The sequence below is a fragment of the Canis aureus genome, chromosome 27 (genome assembly GCF_053574225.1).
Source record: "Canis aureus isolate CA01 chromosome 27, VMU_Caureus_v.1.0, whole genome shotgun sequence".
Classification (NCBI taxonomy): Eukaryota; Metazoa; Chordata; class Mammalia; order Carnivora; family Canidae; genus Canis; species Canis aureus.
This window is the reverse complement of record NC_135637.1, coordinates 22150635-22178063: the sequence shown is the minus strand read 5'-3', so window position 1 is coordinate 22178063 and position 27429 is coordinate 22150635. Positions and strand designations below refer to the sequence as shown.

The window sequence follows — 27429 nt, the reverse complement described above, 5'->3', positions numbered from 1 at the left end:
ATTGCTTAGAAAAGTGTTACAGTGGGGTGGGCCAGGGGATGTGGCATCCTAAGGGAAGGATCCTGTTCAGCCATGGGGTGTATCATGGCTGCCTTCTTGGAGGAAGAAATTGTTGAGCTGAGTCTGTAGGACTTGTAGGCTTTGACGGGAGTGAAGGATGCCTCCCTTCTACCCCATGGAAGCCTGGGTGTGAGCAGAAAATTTCATTCTCTGCACTGGGAAACCCAGACAGTGCTGGAGTGGTCATCTTGAAGGATGGAGAATCCAGGGTGGCAGAGAAAATGACTCTTGAGTCTCTGTTCTGTGCCAAGGCTCAGTGTATAGGTTAATCCTACTGACAATCGGTTTGAACAGTACCCGTTGTATTACTGCTCTGGGTCTACTATAACAAAGGAGCAGGAACTGGGTGGCTTAAAGCAACAGAAATGTATTCTCTTGCAGTTCTGGAGGCCAGAACAAAATCAAGATGTCATCAGGGGTGTGCACTCTTAAAGACACCAGCAGGGGAACCTGCCTTTCTCCTAGCTTCTGTCATCACCAGCAACCCTTAACATTCCTTGGCTTGCGTCTGCAGAACTCCAGCCTCTGCCTCTCTTCACATGCCTTCTCCTTGTAGCTGTCTTCAGATGGCCATCTTTTTATAAGGACACCGGTCCTATTGGTCGCCCTGCCCCCACTCTGATAATGCCCTCATACCTTCAAGAATCACATCGACAATGACCCTGTTTCCAAATAAGATCACATCCTTAGGTTCTGAGCTCAGGGGCTCAGCTTTTCTTTTGGTTGGGGGTGGGACACAGTTCAGTCCATCTCACTTCTTCCTTCCCAATTTCCACGCAGGAGAACAATACCTCCAACAGCTTAAGTCCCATTGCAAGGCTACTGCAAGGTCAGGTCCAGACCCCAGATTTGGTTGACTCCAGACCTGGGCTTCTTCTAGCACATCGTAAGGCCTCCTGTTTGTGAATCGACTCATGGACAGTAAATCAGAGGAATACAGATCAGTTCATATTTAGTTATCCTTTTAACAAATTACCTTTATTGAAGAGAGCAAAATTTCTTGAAGATTAATTGAAGCCAAAGGAAAAAGGAAAGAGGGGGGGAAAATGCCAAACCACAGTCAGGAGGACTCTTCCAGATGCCTGCGCTCTCCCGGGCTTACCCCTCACAGGGTCCTGTGCTGGAGATGAATAGTACAGCTGGGACAACTCTGCCATTTCAGCAATATTTGGATAGCTACCGAGATGAGGTGATAGATTGTGTGAACTCGGCCATTTATCCCCCCCTCAAGTGGCCCATGATTTTTTTAAAGATTTTATTTACTTATTCATGAGAGACACACAGAGGCAGAGGCAGAGGGAGAGGAGAAGCAGGCTCCCAGCAGGGAGCCCCATGCGGGACTCCATCCTAGGACCCGGGAATCACACCCTGAACCAAAGGCAGACCTCAACCACTGAGCCACCCAGGTACCCTCGGCCCGTGATTTTGTCCGTTTCACATACGTCACGTCCCCCTCATCTTGGAGACATTGTGCCACCACAGCAGGATATGAAGGCAGGGCGCTGGGGAAAACACTGAAGCGGGTTGGCAGGAACCACACTGACAAGGTCAGCAGGTGGCAGGTGCTGGATGGGTGGGTGGGGCGGGGGATCATGGTCGTGCTGGCTACAGCCTGCACGGAAGGGTCAGTGGGGAGGTACACACCAGCACTTGCCCGGGATAGGAAGGTAACTGATTCAGTGTTTGTTTCCTGACCCACAGAGCTCAGCCCGTCCATCCGGTCAGTGTAGCACGCCCATGTTTCTCCAGGGCATTTTTTTTAAAAAGATTTATTTATTTATTTATTTATTTATTTATTTATTTATTTATTTATTTATTCATTCATTCATTCATTCATTCATTCATGATAGACAGGGTGGGGGGAGAAGCAGGCTCCATGCCAGGAGCCTGATGCAGGACTCAATCTGGGGACTCCAGGATTGCACCCTGGGCCAAAGGCAGGCGCTAAACCACTGAGCCACCCAGGGATCCCCTCTCCAGGGCATTAATGAGGGACCATTTATCCTCTCTCCATCCCGCTGATGAGGAAACAGAGCAACTTCTGTTCCTCTAACAAACCTCTGAGCATGTGCTGTAGGAGACATCGCAGCCTGATGCCTGGCCTGGTGGGAGGGACAGAGAGGAGGTGGCACAGCATTTAAAAGCCCAGGCTTTGGGGCAGATGGACCTAAGGTCAATTCCCAGCTCTCTTCTAGGGGACCCTCTTTCCCCTGCCCTTCCCTGGGTGGTCTCACTAGCAGGGACAGAGATGTCCTCCCAGGCCAAGACTCGCTGTGGTACACAGGAAGGGACAGCTTTGGGAACAGACAGGCTTGGGTATGGATTTGGTCTAGACCCTCACAGCTGGGTGGATTCATCAGCTTAGCTGGAGGACTGACATGTGACTCAGTGCTACTCTGGTGGCAGGAGACAAAAGCCCATCTCGAGCCAGCTTAAGCCAAAGAGAAAATGCATTGTGTCTTGTCACCCAACTACGGAAGGGACTGGCATTTCAGAGGAGTGATTTGTGTCCTCTGTTTCTTTGTGACTGCCCTCTCTGGTTGCCTCATTCTCCCAAAACAGCTGACTCTGGTGCCAGGGATCCTGGCTCTTGGTGGCTCTGGGTTTAGAGACTGCCAGCGCCATCACCTAAGGGAAATAGATTTCTTTGTCCTAGCTTTGATCTGTAGGAGTGGGCCATGTGCCCTTCCCTGGAGTGGTCAAGCCGTCACTGGCTGGTGGGAGGGATGATGTAATTGGCCCTGCCAAGGTTAGGGTGAGTAAGGTCGGTTAATAATAATAATTTTTTAAAAAGGTGGTGCTTTGAAGGTGCAAACAGTATCATGACAGCCCATCACTTCACTCCAAAGAGGACACGTGTACGTACATATACATGTACACTCTCACCGTTGTTTAATTTCATCTAGCACGATCCACTATCTCAGATACAGCCAAATGCCCCTGCCCTCACCCTTAGGTGAGACCATCCAGAGCCACAGCACATGAAACTTCAGGCCCAGCATATCGGAGCAGTAGCGTTTCTCCCCATCACGTCTCAATGTGGCTCTTAATGATCCTGGGCCAAGAGGAAGAGGTCCCTCCCCACAAATAAAACGAGTGAGGACAGACCTGGGTTTAAAATTTGCGAGAGAAACTTACAGGATATAGGAACTTGGGCAGATTTCAAAGCTTCTAATTCTACTTAGAAAAGATGAAAAACAGAAGTGGTGACCAGTCAGAACATATGCCAGATGCCAAAATGCACTCCCTTCTAAGGCAGGCAGGTGTAATTGTCATTAGGATCAGTTTCCTCACCTATAAAATGGGTTAATGAGAAGCGTCTGAGGGTGTGAATTAAAAAAATGCTAAGCAAAGTTAGCCAGAGAAAGACCTATACATATGATTTCACTCCTACATAGAATTTCAGAAACAAAACAAAGGAAAAAAGGTGAGAAAAACCAAGAAACCAACCCTTAGCTATAGAGAACAAACTGATGGTGACCAGAGGGGATGGGGGGGTGTGGATGGGGGAAATTGGTGATGGGGATTAAGAGTACACTCATGATGAGCACTGAGTAATGTACAGAATTGCTGAATCACTGTATTGTATACCAGAAACTAATATAACACCGTACGTTAACTATACTGGAAAAAAATTAAGTTTATTTATTCATGAGAGACACACAGAGAGGCAGAGACATAGGCAGAGGGAGAAGCAGGCTCCCTGCAGGGAGCCCGATGTGGGACTCGATCCCGGGACTCCAGGATCACAACCTGAGCGGAAGGCCACTGAGCCACCCAGGTGCCTTTGGACTTAAAAGTTTAAAAAGTTTAAGAAATTTAAAGAAATGGCCCATCGTAGATAGCATATGGTAGGTGCTCAGTACATGCCCCGCCACGCAATCTTTTGATCTGACAACAAAGACTTCCTGCTGCCAAAATAACCTTTTCCCCCTTCCTCTCTCCCTCCTCCCAAGCCCCTTTTCTCCCCTCCTGCCCTGCTCCCCGTACAATACATCCCAGGACACTGTCCCTCAGGGAACTATCGAGGCCGAGTTGGTGTGATGCCCTTGCCAGAGGGTCTGCCTCTCCCGGCTCGGGTGCGAATGGCACCGACGCCCCGGTCATGGGGCCAGGACTCCCTCTGTGACAGGAAGGACCCACGTTGTAGAAGAAGCAGTGACAGGATGTGGGCTTCTCCAGAGCGGTCACCATGTGATGCGCCTGCTCCAGGGAAGCAATCTTTCTTTTAAAGGACAGCTCTTAGTCTTGTAAAAGAAACTCAGAGTGATCAGGACAAGGCCTATCTCCTGATAGGGGCTGACAGATTCTGCACTTAGTGGGCTGGCATTGGGGGGCACGATGCTTGGGAAGGAGCCTACGCTCACTTTTAGACCCTGTTCACTGCAAGTGAGGGGGGCCCAAGCCCATGGCTGAAACAGACGGCGGGTCCACCAGGGAACGTGACCAAGTGGCCTGTAGTATCTTCCTCAATTATTCTCTGCAACGGCTGGCTACACCCTCCAGATACTTCCAAGGGGAGAAATGGAAAGGGCGCTGGTTTGGGGGATCCCCTAGACCTGGGTTTAAATCTTTCTCTGCCCCCAGTGAGCCCCTGGTTTTAGGACAGCCACTTGACCTCTGTAGGCCTGTTTGGTTATCCGAGAGCATGAACTTGCCGATGCTCCCCGCTTCACTTGGTCCTTGCAAGGATCTCTGGAATCCAGAAGAAGTAAGTGGTGGTTCAGAACATAGGCTCTGCAGCCACATCACCTGGGGTCCACCCTGGCTCCCCGTGGACCAGCTGTGTTTCCTTGGGCAAGTGACTTGACGCCTCTGGCCTCAGCTTCCTCTTCTCTATAGAGTGGGAATATTAGTACTTGTTTTTTTTATTTTTTTTATTATTTATTTATGATAGTCATACAGAGAGAGAGAGAGAGAGAGGCAGAGACATAGGCAGAGGGAGAAGCAGGCTCCATGCACCGGGAGCCTGACGTGGGATTCGATCCCGGGTCTCCAGGATCACGCCCTGGGCCAAAGGCAGGCGCCAAACCGCTGCGCCACCCAGGGATCCCTGAATATTAGTACTTGTAAGGTCATTGTAAAGATTCAGTGAGACAGTATGTGCAAACTGCTTAGCAAAGCACATGTCCCAATTATAAGAACATACAGGGGGAAAAACACTTGCATAAACTGTAAAGCATGGTCATCACGTGTGAGAAGTACTATTTACCATGAAGTACAGGAACATGTTTACTACTTTAAGAAAACTTTGTGTATAGTTTACAATTGGTTTTTTTTTTAAAGATTTTATTTATTTATTCATGAGAGACATTGAGAGGCAGAGACACAGGCAGAGGGAGAAGCAAGCTCCATGCAGGAAGCCCGATGTGGGACTCGATCCTGGGACTCTGGGATCATGCCCTGAGCCAAAGGCAGATGCTCAACCACTCAGCCACCCAGGCATCCCTACAATTGGTTTTTATAAATAATTCAAAAATTTTTGGATGAAAGCACTCACCCTGGCCCATATATATAGGCAAACTGTAAAGTACCTGCAGGTGCTGTGAATGGCCGGATTCAGGTTGCACTCATTTTACCTTTGTGCCAATCATGTGCAAGACACTATGGTAGAAACATTTACACCGATCATTCCATTCTGATCTCACTGGGTTAGTGTTTTCATGCCCACTGTGAAGGAAACTAAAACCTAGAGAGATAACACCGGCCCAAACTCACTAGGCCAGTGCCTAGAAGTAACCAAAGTAGGAAGAGAATCTAGCCTTTGAGGTATCCAAGACCACATGTCCAAGGAAAGGTAAGTATCTTAATGCAGCTTGTAGAAATAACACGCTATTAGCTGTGTAAGCTCTTCAGAGCCATCTTCATATGGGTCGCATCTGCATGGTGCTTCCTGAGTGCTCCATTGTCCCCATAGAGCCCAGGGGCTTGGCCTTAGCCTTGGCCACAGAAGGGTCCCTTCCTCCCCTGTTGGCCTCTGCTGCCCTTACGGGTCTGGGGTCTGCTAGCCCACATGACCTTCAGTCTCTCGTTTCTGCTTTGCTGTTGGAGCTGGTACCAAAAGGTCAAGAAGGCCACACAGCCAGAGGGACACTGGTTGCCACTGGTTTGCAAACCCTTCTCTGCTTTGTCCTCAGCCAGATCTGACTTTTCTCCTCTCCCCAAAGCCAAGTACATCGGCTGCTACCTGGATGACACCCAGAGCCGAGCCCTGCGAGGCGTGTCCTTTTTCGACTACAAAAAGATGACCATCTTCCGTTGCCAGGACAACTGTGCGGAACGGTAGGGCCCTGACGTCCCACGCTCCATTCATTTCAGCCTCCTTCCTTCTGTGGTGTTCTTCCCTTTTCCACGGAAGGGCGTAGTGGAGAATGAGCACGTGGCCACAAGGAGAGGGTGAGGTAGCTGTGTGTGCGTGTGCACATGCGAGTGCAGGATGGTTCTCGAGTTGGCCAGCTGGAGTTTGTGATCGTGTCCTCATGTGACCCCTGGGCCTAGGTGTGAGTTTGTTTGTACCATGTGCAGCATCGGCAGGTCACGTCTGTGAGCTTAATGTTCATACATCGTAATCTTTAAGTAATAGTGGTTGTGTGTACAGGAGACTCTGAATCTGTGTGCAAGGGTCCATACTTGGGCTCATGTGTGGGAAAGGCCTTTAGGTGTGACTCTGTGTGAGGGAGGCTTGTATGACATCCATGGGACGTCTCCCAGGGAGAAACTATCACCTCAATCTACAGTGTTTTCCAGTTGAAGGAGACAGTGATGTTCTTGATTAGAACACACACTGGGGGAGGGAGCTGACTCTCCAAGGGTGGGCGAGGCCCCAGAGGACTGGCACATGGGGACGGGACCCTCAGTTCAGGCTTGGGCCCCAGCATTGCCGCCTTGACCCAGGGTGGCTTGTGAAGGTGGCCTGCCAACATGCCCACCTTCCGGACTCTAGCTGCCTGGCTCCGAGGTCACAAACTCCAAAGATCTCAGCTACATGGCTGTAATGGAAATGACCACGTGTGTGCCCGAGGGACTCCTCCCTCTGTCCTTAATTAGGAGAAACACCGTCCTCTTTATAATTCTTTCCCCGAGCCCAGGGCCCTCTCCAACTTGGGAAAGACTCTGAGTCCTTGATGATATCGATTCATTAATGTACCAAACTGTGGAGAGACGTAGGTGAGGTCCACAGAGTTCATGGCCCCGTGGAGTCACAGCGTTGACGAGGAGACAGACCTGTAAGCAGAAGAGGGCCTTGTAGTGGGATGAGAGTCCAGACGTAATGAATCGCAGACTGTGGAAATGCAGAAGGGGCCCCGACCTGCCTGGGATGTCAGGAAAGACTCAGAAGAGGGGATAGCCAAGGTGAGCTTCAGAGGATGAGTCAGACGGACTCACGTAATCCACTTCAGCAAATATTTATTGCTGCCCGCAGGGTGTCTGGGTGCTGGCGATGCAGAGATGAGTCACCCGCAGCCCTGCCTTCCGGGGGCTCCCCCGCCAGCTGGGAAGACTGAGGCAGCAACAGGCTTGAGCAGTAGAAGAGCAGGAGCTTACACATGGTGGCCGTTTGCTCCCTGCCAGGCACTGTTCTCAGCACTTTGCAAATATGAACTCTTAGCAAGAGTTCAAGACCCCCAAGACCCCCAAGGGGCAGAAACGTTATGATCCACATTCCACAGATGAGGAAACCAGAGTGTAGAGACCTCAAGGATGATGGGTGCTGGGCAGAGTGTGCTGTCTAGAGTACAGGGGGCTTGTGAAGGTTGATGGAATGGAGGGCTCCAGAAGAGTTACAAAGGTGAGATCTTGAGTTGAGTTTTGAAGGGTGAATAGGAGTTTTCTGGGTAGTCAAAGGACAGAAAGAACAGCGTGTATGAAGACCAGAACTCCTGAAACATCCCTCAATGCCCAGCATCTCAGGTGGGCAGGGGGAGGGATGCACAGAAAGTCCAATGGGAGTTGTCGGGAGGGAGGGGAAGCTGCGGGGCTGGCTCATGCCCGCGGACACAGAGTCTTGAATGCCATCTAAAGCATCTGGACTGGCCACGGACAAGGGGGAACTGCTGGAGGGCGTTAATCAGGGGATTGGTGGACATTCATTCAACAAATATTCATTAAACACTTTTTGCCAGGTTTTGAAAGGATGAGGTAGGTTGGGGGGACCAGATAATCTAGGACAGAGGTCTTCAGCCTAGGGTGAATATCTGCATTACCTGGAATCCTATAGATTGCTGGATTCCATTCCCACTTTTTTTTTCCCATTCCCACTTTCTGATTGAGCAGGTTGGGGCCACGAGAATTTGCATTTTTCGTGAGTTCCGAAACAGAGACCATACGGACTCTGTGGGTTCTGGGTGCATGGTTGGAGCACTGCTGCTCTGATTTTCACATGCAGCTACACATTAGAATCACAGGGCCGATTAAATTAGACTCTCTGGAAGTGGGAACCAGGTGTGGCATTTAAAAAATGTTCCCCAGGTGATCCTCATAGCTGTCCATGTTCAAGAACCACTGATAGGAGGGTTTGTAGGTTGAACCAAGCCATCTGGAAGCTTCTCTGTGTGCAGTGGAAGCCCCTGGGGGCAGGGGTGGTTTAGAGAGTGGAGAGGTGTGATCTGTTTTAATTCTGGAAAGATTCTTCTGGCAAAGGCCACAGCAGGGACATCAGGATTAACAGCCTGAAGCCCTCCCAGAGACCACTGGAGACCCTAACGACAGCAAGGCTGACTCCATTTCCTATTCTGTTAGTCATCCATCGCTGGGCAATAAATTATCCCCAAATATAGCGTCTTACACCAGCAGACATTTATCATCTCACAGAGTGTTTGAGTGCCAGAAACTGTGATCTGGAAGTAAGATTAGCCAGGTGATTCTGCCTCAGTGTCCCCAAGAGCTCGTGGCCAAAATATGGCAGGGACTGTAGCCATCTGAGGGTATGGACATGTCTGGTGGATCCCCTTCTGAGACAAGCACTCCCAGCTGGCACCCGTGGGTCCTCACTGAATGGACGAGTCCTTACCCCACGGATGTGTCCTCACTGCATGGACGTGTCCTCACTGCATGGATGTGTCCACAAGGCCTGCTTGTGTGTCCTCCCATGGCAGCTGTTCTCTGCCCTCCCCGCTGTGCACCATCCAAGGGAGGGAGCAAAGAGGAGGCTACCACTTGCTCTGGAACCAGAACACCTACTGGAAGGGTTTTTTTTTTTCTTTTCTCCTTGGGAAATGTTCCTTGTATCATGAGAGGGGCCCAGGGGACCCCAGAACCCAGAATTCAGAGAGACAGGAAAACTGAGACAAGACAGGTGGAGGACAGGCTGGCCCAGCTCCAGGATTTCAGTGGGGTTCAGCCACCCAAGATGCCCATTTGGTTTAAGCTGGTCGTGCTGCATCTGCCTGGGTGAGCTTGAGCAGAGGATGGCAGGTGGCACCTGGGCTGCGGAAGTGTGTGGAGGCATGAGTCTGCCCCGGTCCGTCGGTCCATCTCTCCCGTGTCCCTTGGGTGTCCGGAGTGAAGACTTGAGCTGACTGCTCCCCCTTGGGCCTGCCCTGCATGGCCAGGGTTCTGCAGGCTGCTGTCCCACAAGCCTTCCTGGTTCTGAAGAATGCCTCAGAGGCAAGAGGGCTGAACCAGGCTTGTCCTAACCCCCTCTTGTCCTCTGTCCCCAGCCCCTGTAGCCGAGCAGGCGATGTCTCATTTGTTTATAGAATAGGTGTCCACTGAGAATCCTCTTTAGGAAACAGTCCCATGGCTATGGGAAAAAAAAAAGTTGAAAACCTTGCAGTGCCTGGATTTTTGTTTGTTTGTTTGTTTTGTTTTAGGGGAAGGAATTTTTTCCTGAGCTGGATATGTGACCTTGGTTTAGCCATCTTCCAAGGGGATCTGAGAGTTCCTGCCTCCTCCCTTTGTTCCAGCTCTTCTCAAGGGGCATGGAGGCATCATCCCTAGGGGATGTTTCCTGGAATAAAGGGGCTGGACTCTACAGATAGAGTTAGTGCAGCTCTACACTGATGGAGCAAGAGAATGGGTTAGAACAGAGGGACCCCAGGCTCTGAGGTGTGTGTGTTGTCAAGTATGCCATGTGTTGAAGTGTATAAGGTGGGTGTCCGTAGGACACGGTGTGGCCACGTGGATAGGTGTACGGGGAGGAAGGCCGGGGGTGGTCCCTGGGGGGTCCTGAACCCCAGAGTCCTCCCACCTCCTTTGAATCTCCCAGTCCTGGGGTCTGCATGGTGGCAGCTGCCCCCGCCTGACCACAGCCTTCCCCAGGGGTTACCTGTACGCCGGGCTGGAGTTCGGTGCCGAGTGCTACTGCGGCCACAAGATCCAGGCAACAAATGTGAGCGAGGCCGAGTGTGACATGGGGTGCAAAGGCGAGCGCGGCAGCGTGTGCGGTGGCGCCAACCGCCTCTCCGTCTACCGGCTGCAACTGGCCCAGGAGTCTGCGCGCAGGTGTACGTGAGTCTGCCCCCGCCCCCCCCACGCCCCGCCACGCCCATTCTGCGCCCTCTCCGTGGTGTGCTGCTCCCTGCCCTGCACCTTCTGTGGCTCCCCAGCACCCCCGCAGCCCAGCCCCACCCCAACTTCCACCACAGCCCTTGCAGAGTCCTCTGCTCCAGCCACTTTGAGTGTTTCCCCCCACCCCCACCCGTGTCCTCTCCCTCCCACTCCGAGCTGCCTCCTGTGCCAGCTACGTCCTCCTCCTCCCGTCTTCCTCCCTGACACAGTGAGCTAGAGCCTGAGCCCGAGGGCCTTCGTGATGTTCTGAAAGCATATTGCTGTAACAGTGATGCAGACAAGGATGATGACCATACTGATGGCTAGAGCAGGCACTTGGCCTTTTTTTTTTTTAAGATTTTATTTATTTATTCATGAGAGACAGAGAGAGAGGCAGAGACAAAAGCAGAGGAAGAAGTAGGCTCCCCGTGGGAGGCCATGTGGGACTCCATTCCAGGACCATGGGATCAGGACCTGAGCCAAAGGTAGACACTCGACCACTGAGCCACCTAGACATCCCCACTTGGTCCTTTTTCTAAGTGCCTTATGCGGAGTAGTGCGTCCTCACAGTGACCCTAGAAGTAGGCAGTTATTCTCTTGCTCCCATTTTATAGACTGAGAAACTGAAGGTCTGTGTCACATTAGCCACAGAGGATTTAAACCAACTCCTGAGCCTACGTCTTTAATGCTTCCAGGGATGGAATTTCTTTCTTGCTTGTCAATGCTTTGGTTTTGTTGCAAAAACTCTCCAGTTTTCACATGGAGGGAGGGAGATGAGCAGGAGAGCATGAGCGCTGGCCCATCTTCTGCAGACATTGTCACACTGTCCCCCCTCCGGGTGCTTAGTAACAGTTAATGTCTGTTGAGCAAGAATCTGCCATGTGCCAGGCACTGTGCCAAGCCTGCTAGGGCCCGATTCCATATCCCTTCTCTACAGCCTCTTCAGGCGGTTATCAGTGTTAATTTTGCAGTGGGGAAACTGAGGCTTACTGAGTTTAAGTAAACCTGCCCAAGGTCACCTAGTCTATTGAAAGGTGACCACAAACCTATGAAAATTGCTAATGGCCTTGACAAAAGATGGAGAGCAGGGTTTCTCCCAGTTACCCTTCTCATGCAGCACCAGGGCAGGGACAGGAACCCATAACCACATCTCTGACCCTTGGGCTAGTGCTTCCTAAATTTGAATGTGCCCGTGAACCCAGTGGAGATGTTGTTACTATGCAGATTCTGTTTCCGGGGGTCAGGGTGAGATTTTGTATTTCTGAGGAGCTCCCAGGTGATGCTAGGTAGTTGGGGCCAGGGACCACGCTTTGAATAATAAGGCCTCAGACCTCAGTGGAGCTGACACGGCCTGCCCAGAATGTTCACCCACCCACACAGGCGGGGTTTGCCTGTCTGCCATGGGAGTGCCATTGTTTATAAAAATTCATTATTGGTTTGCTTCGTAATGTGTTCTGGTTTCCAAATCCTGTGCTTCAGAAGCCCCGTTCAAGATTTGCTCTGCAGTGGGGTTGAGCGTGCTGCCAATTTGCAAAAGTGCTGATTTGCTGCAAGTGGCTGCACCGTCTACTGCCCCAGAGTCATCTCAGTTCACCCGGGGCCAAAGTCCTGGCTGGCAGCAGGCACAGGCGGTGTATGAAATCCAGGTTGGAGAATGTCCACACAGTGAGTCTCTGGTTTAGCCGTTAGCGTAATGAGGTTTTAATTTGATGGCAGATTTACCATGCTCACACAGATCCCTTTATGCCAATATTTATGTTATTTGATGGTGACTTTGACTATCTGAAGAGATGGCCTTAGAGTCATGGGTATTTAGTGAGAAAGCTGTTGCCACTACAACATCCTCATGGATGAGGATGAGCTGGATAACAAGAATTAGGCCATGTAGGTCATTAGCCAGATATTAGCCAGACCTCCTTTTGGTTAATGTTCAGATTGGCTGGATAATCTGGACATATTCCTCCCCCCACCCAACACTGGCGCTTATGGTCTCTCTCCCTCTCTCACATACACACACACTATTGTGCTCACCTGTTATGAATGACACTGTCACAGGCCATCAAAGATTTTTCTTTTTTAAACAATTTATTTATTTATTCATGATAGACATCGAGAGAGAAAGAGACAGACAGAGAGAGAGAGAGAGAGAGGCAGAGACACAGGCAAAGGGAGAAGCAGGCTCCATACTGGGAGCCCGACGCGGAACTAGATCCCGGGACTCCAGGATCACGCCCAGGGCCAAAGGCAGGCACCAAACCTCTGAGCCACCCAGGGATCCCCAAGATTTTTCAATCAGCTGAAATATACAAGCCTCAGCACACAAAGACCTTAGATTCTGTAAAATAGGATGTGTCTTGCCCCTGTAGCCATAGTAGGGTTGGGTGGATTGTGAGAGACAGCCCCTGAGGCTAGCACAGATGCTGCTGCACCCCTTAGCTTACCCACTTCTGCAATAGCAAAATTACCTGGATGGTGTTTTGTTCCACGTGAGAAAGGAGTCTTTTGTATTGCTGTCCAGGAGGGGAACATAGTCCTGTCTACTGAAGGTGGAGTCGCGGATTCTCTAAGGCCACACGTTGCTCTTCTACCAGGTTTGAAGCTTGGGCACCGTCAGCTGGAGCCTCCAGAAGAAAATTGAAGCCTTATTAATCTCAAGACTGAGTCAAGAATGGAAGTGGCTTGGATAAGGAGATGGATGGTTGATGATGTGTCAGATTGACACTCCCAGTGAGCTCCCATTTGGCAACATGGTATCTGGAGAGAGCATGGGGACCATTGTTGAACTAGAAACTTGACGAGCACCCATATGAATTAGGCATGGCGAGGCTGAGTGGAGAATGAAACACAGTCCCTGTCCTCTGGATGTCACCATCCAGTAGAGAAACAGATCCAACACCAGTGGGATCTGTTCTAGCCTGGGGGTATGTGTTGGGGGGTTGCAGGGACTCTGTCAGCAGGAACCAGTGGAGCACCATTTGAGCTGAATCTCATTCTAAGGAGATTTCCGGGTGAAAGGGAGAGAGCCCTATGAACAAAAAGTACAGGGTCAGCAAAGATCATATGTTGAGTACCCTGTTGGAAGCACCTTCCTTCCTGATGTCCCATCTTACAGCTTTAGAGACTGAAGCCCAGAGAACACAAAGGCCTGAGTTGAACAGCTGTGGGGGAGGCTTCACAGATGAGAGCTGTTTGATTAGGGCCTTGAAAGATGCATAGGATTTTGCCTGGAGTAGGAGAGGATATCCAGACTCAAGTTGCCAAGGGGTGGGAGAGAAATCTAGGCAGAGGGAATGAGTATGCCAAAGCCTAAATGTGAGTTTGGGAAATGCTCAGCAAGCATGATTTTTCCGAGGCCACAATGCTTCTTAGGGACTGGGCATGGGCTGGAACCCAGCCCCTGACTCCTAGTTTGGGTGCCGTGGACACCTTGACCTCTCATATTGGATTCTGGACCTCATATCCTCTCTTTTGGGAGAACTCTTTGTATCTAGCTTACCTCCTCCTTTCCCTGACCTCTGATCTCTCCTCCTGCTCTGTATGCTGAATCCAAGCAAAACAGAATCGCCAGCATCTTTGCTCTGACCCTGTGGCACCTTTGGCTTCCCATTTCTGGATCTGATTTATACACAAATAAATCAGAAAGGGAGGCCTTCCAAGTCACTGGCACACAACACTAGGCAGGGAAATGGGCAAACACACCAGGAAACAGGTATGGTGGAAACCAGACTTAATTTGTAGAGTTATTAGTTGGTATTAACACTGTGTCCTAATTGTGTTTCCCTGAGCAGTGGCACAGAATTCTTAACAATTGGAAAGATCTAAAGGAGGCTTATTATCTCCAAGCACCACTCTGGTTGGGCGTATGCCTTGCGTAGGGAGGCAGCCCACGTGTTCCCGCGGTGATGGTATGCTCCTACAGTAGTGAGAGCATTAAAAGGTTGGCAGAGCAAATGTCTGCAGGCACCCTGCTATTCTTCCTTGACACAGACTCTCAGGCACATGGACTCTTTGCTCTTATTACAAAAGAACCGAGAAATGGACTTCCTTCTTGGTTGGATTACATTTTTCACAGAAGTTTGCTAAATCTGTCAGCAAGTGTAGCTCTCCTCCCAGGGGCAGAGACCTGCCAGTGATTTGAGGATATTAAGGCTTTGTAGGATGTTGCAGGAGATTTCATTTGCCTTGAAGATTCTTGCAAGATTTTGTGTTAAAGGTTTTCTTAGAACTACATTGAACCCCTGTTGGGTGGCTGTCCGTGGTGCTGACCATCCTTTATTGCTTCCTAAAACCTCCAGGACTGCAGACAGAGCAGCTTTTCCTCCTGTGTTTTGTTTTCTATCTTGGTAGAAGTATTATGAAGTATTACAAAGTATTATTATGGTGGGTGTGTTGTGTGATCATGGAAAAAATAGATCCTTGACTTACAGTTCACAATTCACATGGCATATTTTGTCTACTGTGAATTTTGACAATTTGCTGCCTTTGAAAGTTAGAAGGGGAGTTTTGTGTAGGGCTCATGTCATGCTCTTTGATCACTCCATTCCAGCCACTTCTCTCAAGGGCAGCCACAGATGATAGTGGAAAGTCACACTGGATGGGCAGAACATCACTCGCTCCTCCTTTGCCAGTTCTAGAGGTCTCTCCTTCCCCCTTGTTATGTGTCTTGGACTCCTGATTTTTATAATTTATATTGGTCTTCATAGTTCTGCTGTGTAGAGTCAAGGAGATGATAGCTAGAAAAATTTTCTTTCGCATCATGATGGAGGAGAATTGGTTTGCTCTCAGCAAAGTCCACAGAGGCCATGGGGACAATGTGGGTTTTTTTTTAAAGATTTTATTTATTTATTCATAGAGATGCAGAGAGAGAGAGAGGCAGAGACACAGGCAGAGGGAGAAGCAGAGAGCCTGACATGGGACTCGATCCAGGGTCTCCAGGATCACGCCCTGGGCTGCAGGCGGCGCTAAACCACTGCACCACCGGGGCTGCCCACAATGTGGGTTTTGAAATCAGGCAGACACTGTTTCTATCCCAGCTTTGTCACTTACTTGCCGTGTTGACGTTGGCCAGGCTGCTGGCTCTCTGAGCCTCAAGTGCCCCATCAGTAAAATGGGGACAATTCCAACCTTTAAAGATGGCTGTGACCACCAAGTGAGAGAAAATAGAGAAAGCACCTAGCACAGTGTTGTTGAGCAGTTGTGATGCCCTTTTCTTCCTGAAATGAAAACTCCTCAATGCACTCCAAGCAGCACCCAATTCATCCTATCTGAATTTGCAACAGCCCGCAGGAGCCTTTGGTGATGCCTAAAAATAGCTGGTTTGAATTCTCGGACAGTTAGGCTCTTTGTGTAATTCAATCTCTCTCTGATTATAGGTAGCCGTTAACAGCTCCCAGCTCACTGCCTTTCCTCCTTGCTGGCATCTTTAATGCAGTAGAGCCTGGCCTAATTACCCAGGGGGTGGTGGCCTCTTTCAAACCAAGGGGAACTCTTCCACGCCTGCCTTTAAGCTGACGCCTGGTGACATTTACCTCGTTTTTGTGAAGCCCCAGAACAAAGAGATGATAGGACTTCAGAGATACTTGCAGCGGTTCCGGGCTGTTCTTCATCTGCCCCCAGCAAAGAGAGTTGCTGAACAGTTGCTCTGCTCACCTCTTGCTAGTAAAAGCTTCAAGCTGCCAAGGTCATGCACCATCCCAGCTGGCCTGGCAATGAAGAGCTGACATTATCAGAATGTGGGGCATGGGCTTTTGTGATGCCTGGACCCCTACTATGGGGCATGAGAGGGTTTCTGGGAAATTCAGGGGGCTGGCGTGGGATCCCTGGAGCCCCTAGCCATGTGAGAATTGGGCAGGCCTCCTGCAGAATGGCAGAGGGGTGGGAAACCAAGATGAGAGGTCAAGCAGGATTGGGGTCACATCCCAGCTCTGCTCCTCACTAGCTGTGTGCCCTGGAAAAGCAACTGGATCTCAGGGTCCCCATCTACAAAACAGGGTAAGAGTATGGTCCACCTCACAGGTGGCTGTGAGGATTAATTGGGAGGCAACGTGTAACACATAACACTAGTGACGTAGAGCAAACAGCTGATGTCCTTACCATCATCATGTTGGTCATGAGGAAGACCCTACCTGGGGTCACTGCCATTGTCAAGGGGCTGGATATTCACAACACTTAGAGCCCCATTCTCACAGACTGTAAGCTGGGAAGAGCAACAGCCCTCAACTCCATATGGGATTTCCCTTGTGGATTAAAAACGCTCCAAGATCCAAAGATATTTTAAGTTGGGTTTCCCGAGAGGCAAGGATGTGAACCTTGGTTTGTTTGGGAAGCCAGCCCAGGATGTGCCGGGAGAGGAATGAAGAAGTGAGATGAGAGACGGAGGAAGCCCTTACAAAGTCCTTTACAAAGCAAGACACCACTGAGGACAGCTAAAGCTTAATCCCAGGGAGAGCTCTGGGAGATGGTGGTAAATGTGTTTCAGAGGTATCCCAGCAGAGGAGCAGGAAGCCGCCGTATTGACCCCCCCACGCTTCCCCACAGGTTGAGGGTGGCTCCATGGGGAGATGGCAGGTCCAGCCCGTTCCTTCTAGGCCCTAAGACAGAATCCTGAGTGTGTATTGTAAGTCGTCATCTGTCTGTACCGGGATGGGGAGTACCAAAGGCTCGTTAATGGGGCACTGACAGTGTCTACTACATGGGGTCTAGCCACCCTTCACATATCATGGTTAGGTGAAGGAGAAAGGAGCAGGGAAGGACGCTGAGTCCTGGTTGGATCTCAGGCACTGTAAATACCATTGCATGGACTTCCACTCTCATGGTGCAGTGCAGATACGATCCCTGCTTACAGATAGGGAAAAACTGAGGCTCAGGAGGTGAAGACCCCTGCCCAAAGACACACAGCTTAGTCAGTATGTAACCCAGGTCTATCTGAACTTAAAACTGGTTCCCTTTCTGCTGGAGACCAGAGCTTTTTTGTTTTAAGATTATTTATTTAAATGCAACCGAGTGAGACAGCATGAGCAGGCGGAGGGTACAGAGGCAGGCAAAGAAGCAGACTCTGTGCTGAGCAGGGAGCCTAATGCAGGCTCCATCCCAGGACCGGGATCATGACCTGAGCTGAAGACAGACACTTAACTGACTGAGCCACCCAGGCGCCCTGCACCAGAGCTTTTTGCAAACAGGAAGACGTCTACCCACTGCTGTGGAAGTGAAAAATTCTTTCCATCACAGCAGAGTGTTAAAAGGTCAAAGGAAAAAAAAAAAAAAAAAAAAAGAAGGTCAAGGGACCCAGGCTGGCAGCTTCTCCTTCATTTGCAGACATATAAGTAGTGGGAGGGCCTCTCACCACTGATGGGGAGAACCAGGTGGCCCATTTTATAGATGGAGGAAATGAGAGTAGCAGGAGAGTTAAATGTCTTGGCCACCATGCATATTCTCCATGTTCTGATCACTAAGCCACAATGGAGAGCAACCTGCAGAGAGAAGTGGCCTCCAAAGCATTTCCCAGATCCCTGGGAGCCCCACCTTTCTGCCGGACATCACGAAGCCCTCAGTGACCATGTGGTTTTCCCAGAAAGCAGAATGGGCAGGACTGTTGGAAGACCCCTCATCCAACAGATCAGCTGCTCCTGGAAGCACCTTCCAACCCGTAGTCCCCTCCTCACCCCACCCCTAGCACACACTTTGCCCAAAGAGAGACTCACAGCAGTGCCTCCTGATCTCATGCTGGCTCCATACCTCCTCTGAAAACCTTACCTTATTTGCTATTCAGGGCATTCAGCTCAGCCCTCCTCTCTAAGCTGGGAGGGGTCAGGGACTCATTAGCAGATGCTTAAATGTCAAAGGAGACAACCTCAGTGGAGCTAGGCTGACAGTCTTCCTTACCCTTCCCACCCTCAGAGTCTGGCTGCTTAAAGATGACCTGGCATCTCAGCATCCAGGCCAGTGGGAGGAAGTCACACGGAGAGGTGGCAGGGAAGAGATTCAACTACTCCCCCTGCCTTTCCATTTAAGTCTAAGGGCAGACGACAAAGAGACAGGTCCACAGAGTTTTGCTGCCCCTCCTGCCCTATTTCCAGCTCCCCAGACTCCTGCATCTCTGTCTCTATGCAAAATCCACCCTGTATCCGCGCCTCCACTTTAGAGATGAAAACATTGAGGCTCCAGAAGGAGGGGAAACTTGCACAAGGGCAAACATCAAGGAAGGGGCCATTATGCACCATACAGAGCTGCCTGTATGATAGGTGAAGACTCTAAGGTCAAGGAAAGAGAAGCAAAATGGGCACGAGAGCTCATGTCTGGGCACCGAGCTGACTGCTAGGTTTCCGCTCCTTGGCCAGGCAGATCATCCTGAACCTTTCACTCCCAGGGAAGTACTGTGGCTTTCGACTGTGGTGCTAGCCTGGACAACCTATTCTGGAGCCCTTGGGTCAGGGCCAAGCCCCTCAAGGCCACCTGTAGATGCATGCTGATGATGTGGACTCATTAGCAGTTGGAGCCCCAGACACAGGCACCAGGCCGGGGGTGGTGGAGGGCAGGGCATTCGGCCAGCTAGGTCCAGATGCATGTGCAGGCTCAAGGACTCTGAGTGATGCCCTGGCAACCTCAGTTACTCAAGGTCATGTTTGCAAGAGGATGCAGGGGTGAGCCCCTAGCAGTGGTGACCCCAAAGACCACCTTGGGTGGACTCCAGCTCTCACATGTCCACGGGCAAACACACACTGCTGTCCAGAGACTGGAATGTCAGGTCCAGTGATACACAGGACCCCAGACAGATAACCAGCAGTGCCCCTCTCTGTGAGCTCCAGGCTTGCGGGTCCCTCTGCTCTCAGCATCCTAGAGAGAGAGTTAGTCTGGGCTTGGCTCCAGTAGAGGGACTGGCCCCCTCCTATTCCTCTCTCTTGCATGGTGCAAGCAGTGGCCTTCCACTGGGGGCACAAACATCTCTGCTGGAACCTAGGTGCTGACTGTTCTGGGGATTTTTGAGAAATGCCCAACCCCTGGTGGCACTGAGCCTGTCTGGTGGGAGGTTGGCTGAGGCTCTGCTAGGAGAGAGGGAGCCTTCCTCTCAGCTATGTGGTTGCCAGGCAACCCAGAGAGATCACATAGGGTTATTTCTCCGCCCCATGGTAGAGGTCCCACGCACAGCCACATGGCCACATACAGGTGCCTACTGTCAAGAGACAGCCTGCACACACAGGGCCCTACATTCCCACAAACACAGACCCACGTGCCTGTGGTGCCCATGTTCGCAGCCTCGGCACTGAGCATCCAAATGCCCAAACAGGAAGATCTGCACTCACATTGCCACAGTCACACATACACACACACTGCCTCCTTGTCACACGCATTATGCACACCTGTCCCACCTCTCAGACACACCTTCACTGCAACTAAGCCCATGGCTAACCTTCTGACCTCTTGCCCCACTGATGTTCAGACAGGTGCCACTCACCCGACAGGTGCCCTGACACCCTTGACCCCATCTAACAACTCTGTCTTCCTGTTCATGGTCTCAAGGGAGGGGTAGAGGCATTCAGGAAGGAAGCACCTGGAGGGGAAGAGGTGGTGGGCTTCAGATCTCTCCAGTATCCCCAGGCCTGCCCCAGTCCCAAAGGGACGTCAACCCCCAGATCATTTCCCATAGCAGCCCTCCCAGCCTCAGCCATGACCCAGGGGTATTATAGGATGATCTTTTGACTAGGATCCTGCTTGGAAAGAGGAAGGTTAACAATTTGAATATGGTTTTGGAAACTCAGGGTCAAGATCTGGGCGTTTTTTGGTACTTAAAGAAAATCTGATTCTAGCGTCGAGATATCCTAGAGCGACAGCCTTGACTTTGTGAATGACGAGAGGTCAAAGTAGAGTGAGTGCGAAGGGCGGGAGAGGCAAAATGAGTGTCACAGTGTTTTTTGAAAATGTTAATATGAGGCCCCACGGTGGCTTCTTAAAGAGGCACGGCCCAGAAAGCGTGAGACCTCTGAGCTCAGACATTCCTGGATCTGAATCCAGAAGCTGCTACTTGTCAGCTGGGTGGCCTTGGGCAAGTCACACTCCCCCTCTGAGCCTCAGTGTCCCCATCTATATAATGGGAAGAGTGAGGCCTTCCTGGTAGGGAACAGGGGGTAAGGTATGTCCGGTGTTTACGCAGTGGCCGGCATCCAGAGAGCAGCCGATCATACCATCCAGAGGGGAGGAGGTGTCTCACTTAGATTGCAGACTCAGCTCTGCGTCTCTACGCTGGCTGACTGGGTCAGGTGGTTTCAGCCCTCTGAGCCTTGTGTCTGTATCCGTAAAAACGCGGCTGCTCCTACCACCAAGGTGATGTGCCTGTTCCACAAGGCCACGTGTGGGAGTGGCTCAGCCTCGTTCCTGGCAGATAGCACATGACCAGGACGCGGGAGCCACAGTGATACCAGCCATACCCCGATACCCTTCTAAGCACCTAATTCATAACAGCATCATTCTAATGGACCTGGAAAAAGCATGGACTTGGGAGACAGAGCAACGTGACGTCATTTCACTGTCATTGGACTGCTTCGTGGCACTGGAAGGCAGAGAGACCCCTTAAGTCTTTGACTCTCTGTCTGTAGAATGGGAGGAGCCATCTACTGTGATGGCTGGTGGCTGTTGTGAAGAGGAAGGGGATGCCAGGCACCCAGCATGGAGCCCGGCATTGGCAGGGGCTCAATCAGTGGTAGCAAGAGTTGAAGAGGGAAGGCAAGCTCCCTTCTTTCTGGAAGCAAGGCAGACCTGAGCGGGCTGCCAGCTAATGGTTTTCTGGTTAAGTGAGGGTCTGCACACCTGCTTTGGGCCTCCCACCTCATTGCTGAGAGTCTTTAGCTCAAATGCCTGACTCCCCTCCCTGGCCTCACTGTGGATGGCACATCCTCTGAGCATCATCGCATCTTCCTCGGGGTGACTGATCAGTTCGTGGGGCTTCCCTCTGAGCATTCTGGGTCACGGGTTGGGACTCGAGTGGCATTTGGGGTGTGACAGTTCCTCACTTGGGGGGTGGAGTGCCATCCTTTACGGGAGAGAATTGGTGTGGTCTGTGGCCTGGAGGACCACAGAGTGGGTCTGCAGCACCCTGAGCACCCCCAGCTACCACAGCCACCGCCACCTCCCTCACCAGCCTGGAGCAGTGGCCGAGGAAAGCAGGGAAGACAGGATGGGATGGTGCAAGCCTGCGGCGTGCTCTGGAAATGAGCTGTTTACCCAGATTCCAGATGTCTTCTCAGTTTGCTGGATTGCCTCCGCCAGGAACGACTCTGGGCTACTGGGTGCCAGGTGGTAGAAATAATCACTAGGGTGACAGCTGACATTAGAGCGATCGCTCCCCAACTCCCTCCCTCCCTCCCTCCCCCTCCTCCATCACCCTCCCACTCGGGGAGCAGTTCTGTGTCTTCTCCCCTGCACATAAGCATCAACATATGTGGCTATGCCACCAGGGTGGTTTGACACTCCAGACAGACATGGAGACAGACCTAGATGGAGGTATATGGTTTTTGCAACTTGCTTCCCTTTTGGCCAAGGGCTGACATTCTGTTTCAGAGATGATCCACAGTAACATTTTGCCAGTGATGGGCACTTAACCTAAGTCCCGCTACTCTCAGCTGCAGAGCGAGAGTTTACTCCAGACCTTGGAGAGCTTTCCAGAAGGTGCAATGAGATGATGTTAGTAAAGTTCCCAGCAGAGTAGATCACACGTGGTGGGCACTCAGTAAATGACACCTATTTCTGTGCTCCGGGTTTTGATCTGCACCATATGAACGGTGTCCTTGGTTTTCCGTGACAGCTGTGTTCTGGAAAGGTTCATGCAACTCAAATTTGAGAACAGCTGACCTCAATTTTAAATGGGCATCATGAGCCTTTTGATAAGTTTGACAGGGGCATTTAAAAAAATTTTTTTAAAGATTTATTTATTTTAGAGAGAGAGAGCAAGAGAGAGCAAGCATGTGTGCGGAGGGGGAGGATTAGAGGGGGAGGGACAGAGAGAAGCCCAAGCAGACTCCGTGCTGCGTGCGGAGCCCCGTGCTAGGTTTGCTCTCATGACCCTGAGATCACGACCTGCGTGGAAATCAAGAGTCCAACACTCAACTGACTGAGCCACCCAGGTGCCCCTAAAATTTTTTTACATTTGTCTTAACTGTATTAAAAATATATATTCACTGTAGAAAAAGCTAGGAAAGGTTTTAAAAAGATGGAAAGAAAAATTGCCTATAATGCTGCTCCATTAGTCAGCGTTCTCCAGAGAAACAGAATTTGTAGGATATATATATATATGTATGTTAGGGGATTTATTTAAGGAATTGGCTCATGGAGTTGTGGAAGCTGGCAGGCCTGAAATTTGTAGGGCAGACCAGCAGGCTGGGAACTCAGATAGCAGTTAATGCTGCAGCCTTGAGGCAGAATGCCGCCTTCTCTGGGAAACCTCACGTGTTGCTCTGGAGGCCTTCAACTGATTGGATCAGGCCCACCCACGTCCTCGAGGGTCATCTCCCGTAAGTCTCCCTAAAGTCCACTACTTAATAAATCGTAGTCACATCTACAAAATACCTTCACAGCCACACCTAGACATATGTTTGACCAAACAGCGGGGCGCCGTAGCCTAGGCACGTTGACGTATGATGGCCATTATGCTTGCTCTTCAGAGATGACGGTGGGTATCGATGTGTTAGTACAGGTCCTTCTAGAGATTAATACTGAGAGAGAATTTTTATATAAAACTGCTATTTTATCATATGTGGAGTTTCGTCGTCTCAGTTTATATTTAATCTCTTGAATACATGTTCATCTGTCTAAAGTAACCCTGAATACCACTTACGATTGACGGGGGCACAGAAGCTCGTTGTCTTGTCGTTGTGTACTTTGTCTAGTGCTTTATCGTTGGACTCCTAGGCTGTTCCCAGCCTTTCATGTGTTACTTTAAATAAACGCTACGGCGAACATCCTTATTCCTAAATCTTTGTGTACACCCATGGTGGGTGTCACAGGCTCCCACCCCAACCCCCTTTACCTGCTGTGACGTTGGCAGCCACGGTTCTCACCTGTCCCCTTTTGTGAAAATGCCCCCTGGCCTGAGAGGAGCAGCCTCCTGACAAAGAATGGGGAATGATGTGGCCCCAAAAGAACATCTCTGTGACCTGGGCTGTTGACAGTGATCCCAGGGTTCAGGAGGACACTCTGAATTATTTAGCTGATTAGTCTCCACTTTGGTTCACTCTGTGACCTTGGGCAAGACTCTTGCCTTCTCTGGGCTTTAATTTGAAAGTGCTTTCTCCAGAAGGTGGCTCTCCGGCCGAGATCTGACCACTGCTTTTCCCTCTGTCCCTGCAGATGGAAGTGCGGTGTTCCGAGGCTGCTTCCGCAGGCCCGACAACCTCTCCTTGGCCCTGCCCGTGACAGCTGCCATGCCGAACATGTCCGTGGACAAGTGTGTGGACCTCTGCACCGAGAAGGTGAGCGCAGGGTCCTGTTCACAGGACTCTGAGGAGGGGCAGCATGGAGCAGCTTGCAGGAAGGGGTCTTGGCTGGAGAGGCAGCGGCCCAGCCTGGATAAGGAGGGGGTCAGTTTTGTGATCTGTGACACGGGAGAGGGACATGATGGTTTCATGTGCATCTAAGGGGTAGAAGTGACATGGGGTCGATTTCTTGAGGAAGTGGGTTTGTTCTAATCATCAGGAATGCTCAGGAATGAGAGTGATGTTCTTAAATGGGCCCACAAGCCTGAGTTGCAGATTGTCAGGGAAAGGCAAGGGCAGCCCCACTTTGTGACAGAGTGAGCTCCCCATCACTGGAGACATGCAAGTAGAGTCAGGGTAGGCATGGCATCCAGAACTTTGGGTGTTGGATTGAAGTTGGACTAGATGACCCGTGGGTTCTTTCTCAGCCTGAGATCCTGAGATCCTTCCTCCCTAACCAGGCAGTGAACACCACAATAATAGGGGCTGTGCCTTGAACATTGGTGCCTTCTCAATACCCGGAGCAGGACTAGGTGTATCATTGGCACTCAGTGATGTCAGAGGAGCTCCATCCTTTTTTTTTTTAAGACTGTATTTGTTTATTCATGAGAGATACACCGAGAGAGGCACAGACATAGGCAGAGGGAGAAGCAGGCTCCCTGCAGGCAACCTGATGTGGGACTCGATCCCAGGACCCCAGGATCACACCCTGAGCCGAAGGCAGACACTCACCACTGAGCCACCCAGGCACCCCTCCATCCTTCTTTTAAGATGAACTCTTTACATGAGGGGCCAAAGAACCACCGCTTCCCCACCACACAAAGGTGGTTGCCCATTTTATTCATTTGCTTGGCTGATAGCTGCCGAGAAGCTTCTTTGTGCCAGGCCTCTGTGCTCAGTGCTGGGAATGCAGAATCCACAGAAGTGGTGTCTCTCCTCAAAGATGCTGGCATTTGCTGGGGGCCTGCTTGTGGCTCCTGCTGGGTGCTCAAGCCTGCACCCCAACTCCCGAAGCCCCACCCACTCTGAGTTGTCCTGCTTGACTCAACCCTCAGCGAGCCTTCTGATCTATAGAGCACCTCGCAGGTCCTCCATGCAGCCCTCTGCACCACGGGCCTCAGTTTAACCTCTCACATGGAGGCTTGGGGTTGAGGATTTTCACGCTCATCTCCCAGATGACAAACCAAGACTCAGACAGGTGAAGTCATTTGCCCAAGCTCACGGCACAAGAGAACAGGGCTGACACCTGGGCCTGACTCCACATCTGTGCTCTGAATTTCTGAGCCACCCCAGAGAAGATTCCAGAGCCATTCAAGGGCAGCCAGGCAACCTCAAGTCACCGAGCATCTCCTGAGTGCTTGCTCTGCTATGAAGGGGCATCCTGGAAGGTCAAGGGTGACATTTGTAAGATGAGGAGGTTTGACCAGCTTTCTCTCTTGGGCAGGAGTGCCCCTCCCCAATGGTGTCTCCTCCAGGTGGACACTCCTCAGTCCCTGAGGGTGCCGGAGGCTGCAGATCAGCTGCACGTGGCACACAAACATGTGAGATGATCAGGTCACGGGCAAAGCAGCGTAACAAAGGGGCAGACTGTATGCAGGACCGGAGAGAAGCAAGGATGTGTGGGTGGACAGGAAGGCCCCTCTGCGAGCCTCCTTCTAGTTTTTTCTCCTCTCCTTAGGGGGTCACAGGAGAAAAATTGAAGGGAATATGTGGGCGGGGTGTAGCGCTGCCTGTGCCACGGGGTGGAGGGTGTAAGAGACTCAGGAGCTCAGCGGAGGCTCGATATGTATCACCTGTTAGAAATGCCATCAGTCAGGGCCCACGCAGACCCACCTGCGTACCAGCATCTCTCCTCCCTCCCTCCCTTTCTGTCTCTGCTCTTCGGCTAAGAGGTGAAGTTCCTATTTAATACATGTTAGGAAGAAACCAAACCTATTGTGGAAAGTTCTCTGGATTGGCCACAGACGCGTGATTTTGCTTTATTACTAGAGTATTCCTCTCAGGGAGGATTCCGGAGCAGAGGCGAATGGGGCAAAGGACAGCCCCCTGCACCCCTGAACCCAAGTCCCCCCTAGCTCCGGCTTAGCTGCTCCACAGAACAGTTAACGTAACGGGGGCAGCTGTCCCCACGAAGATCAAAGATCGTAGCTACACCTGGGGACCCGCAGCCTCCTTGGCTTAAAGGAACCGGCTCAGATAGCTTTTCCCAAAGTACGGGCTTCGTGTCGCTCTGAGGCCTGGGGGTTTCCAGTGCCAGGGCGCGGGACAGTGAGAAAAGCATTTTCTTCTCCGTTTTCTTTCCAGTCCTCCGGGGGAAAGCTCCTTCTCCACTTCTCCGTGCTCAGGTGTCTGTGACACCTCTCAACCCTCCACTAATCTCCCCTCTGCAGGAAAAGCTAGAGCCCACTGGGGCTCTGAGTCTTGGCAGGCGCAGCGCCTCCTTAGAAAGTAATTACATTGTTTTCTTTCTGTGCTACTTGCCTCTGCAGCGCCGAAATGTAAGAAGGGCCAGTTTTATTTGTCAACTACACCTTAATTAAGCTGGAAAGAAATGAGAGGGTCCGAGGTCCGAGGTCCGCAAGTGGGGCCAAACTCGGAAAAGTGAAGTTTGAGGAGTGTCAGGTCGGGGAGGGTGGTGGAGCAGGACGTTTGGAAGCCCAGCCCTGCTCTCCCCGGGGAGTCTGGGCAGCCCCGGGGCGGGGGGGGGGGGGGGGGGGGGGGTGTCAGCGGCTGTTTCTCTCTGCCCCCCTCCAGGAGTACCCGCTGGCGGCCCTGGCGGGCACCGCCTGCCACTGCGGCTTCCCCACCACTCGATTCCCCCTCCACGAGCGGGAGGATGAGCAGCTCTGTGCCCAGAAGTGCAGCGCAGAGGAGTTTGAGAGCTGCGGGACTCCCCATTACTTCATCGTGTACCAGACCCAGGTCCAAGGTAGGCCGGGGCTCCCCCAGCAGACTCCCGGAGGCTTCCCTCCCAGAGGTGCCCCTGGCCAGCTGCTTCCATACTGCACACGGGACACAAGGGCAGGGCTGGGGAACTTGGCCAGGCTCGGCGATCCCAAGGGGCCACAGAGCCAGGGCCACCAGGCAAGGGGTGTGGGGCTCTGGAGACCCTCCTCTCTGTTCCTCCTAGGGGGCCCCACCTTGGTGGTGGTTCTCCTGTAATGGAGGCAGTGAGATTGAGTATGAAGTCACCTGGGCTGGGAGTGGGGGACACTGAGGGAACCAGCACAGAGCTGCAGCAGGATCCTGGGCAAGCCCCTTCCTCTTCTGGGCCTCGGTTTCTCCATCTGCAATATGAAGCTGTAGAGTGCTGACCTCCAAGAGCCCCCTCCCTTTTTTTAAGATTTTATTTATGAGAGACAGAGACCTAGACAGGGAGAAGCAGGCTCCATGCAGGGAGCCCGATGTGGGACTCGATCCC

At 51.4% G+C, this 27429-nt stretch overlaps 1 protein-coding gene and 1 long non-coding RNA gene across 8 annotated transcripts in view; one reads left to right on the top strand and one right to left on the bottom strand.

Annotated features, from left to right (window-relative positions):
* Positions 1-27429, top strand: part of WSCD2 (WSC domain containing 2) — a 119378-nt gene that overhangs the window by 70189 nt on the left and 21760 nt on the right. For 6 of the 7 annotated variants that reach the window (XM_077876076.1, XM_077876073.1, XM_077876077.1 and 3 more), the window contains exons 3-6: positions 6228-6342; positions 10321-10505; positions 23884-24005; positions 26763-26937. In XM_077876076.1, the coding sequence (XP_077732202.1) occupies positions 6228-6342; positions 10321-10505; positions 23884-24005; positions 26763-26937 (597 nt within the window). The remainder of the gene's footprint in view (positions 1-6227; positions 6343-10320; positions 10506-23883; positions 24006-26762; positions 26938-27429) is intronic. The other variant, XM_077876079.1, reaches the window with a different exon arrangement.
* Positions 9217-10483, bottom strand: LOC144300050 (uncharacterized). Its single transcript, XR_013366695.1, has 2 exons — positions 10328-10483; positions 9217-9802 (listed from the first exon to the last, which is right to left on the bottom strand). It is a non-coding gene; the product is annotated as an uncharacterized LOC144300050 (long non-coding RNA).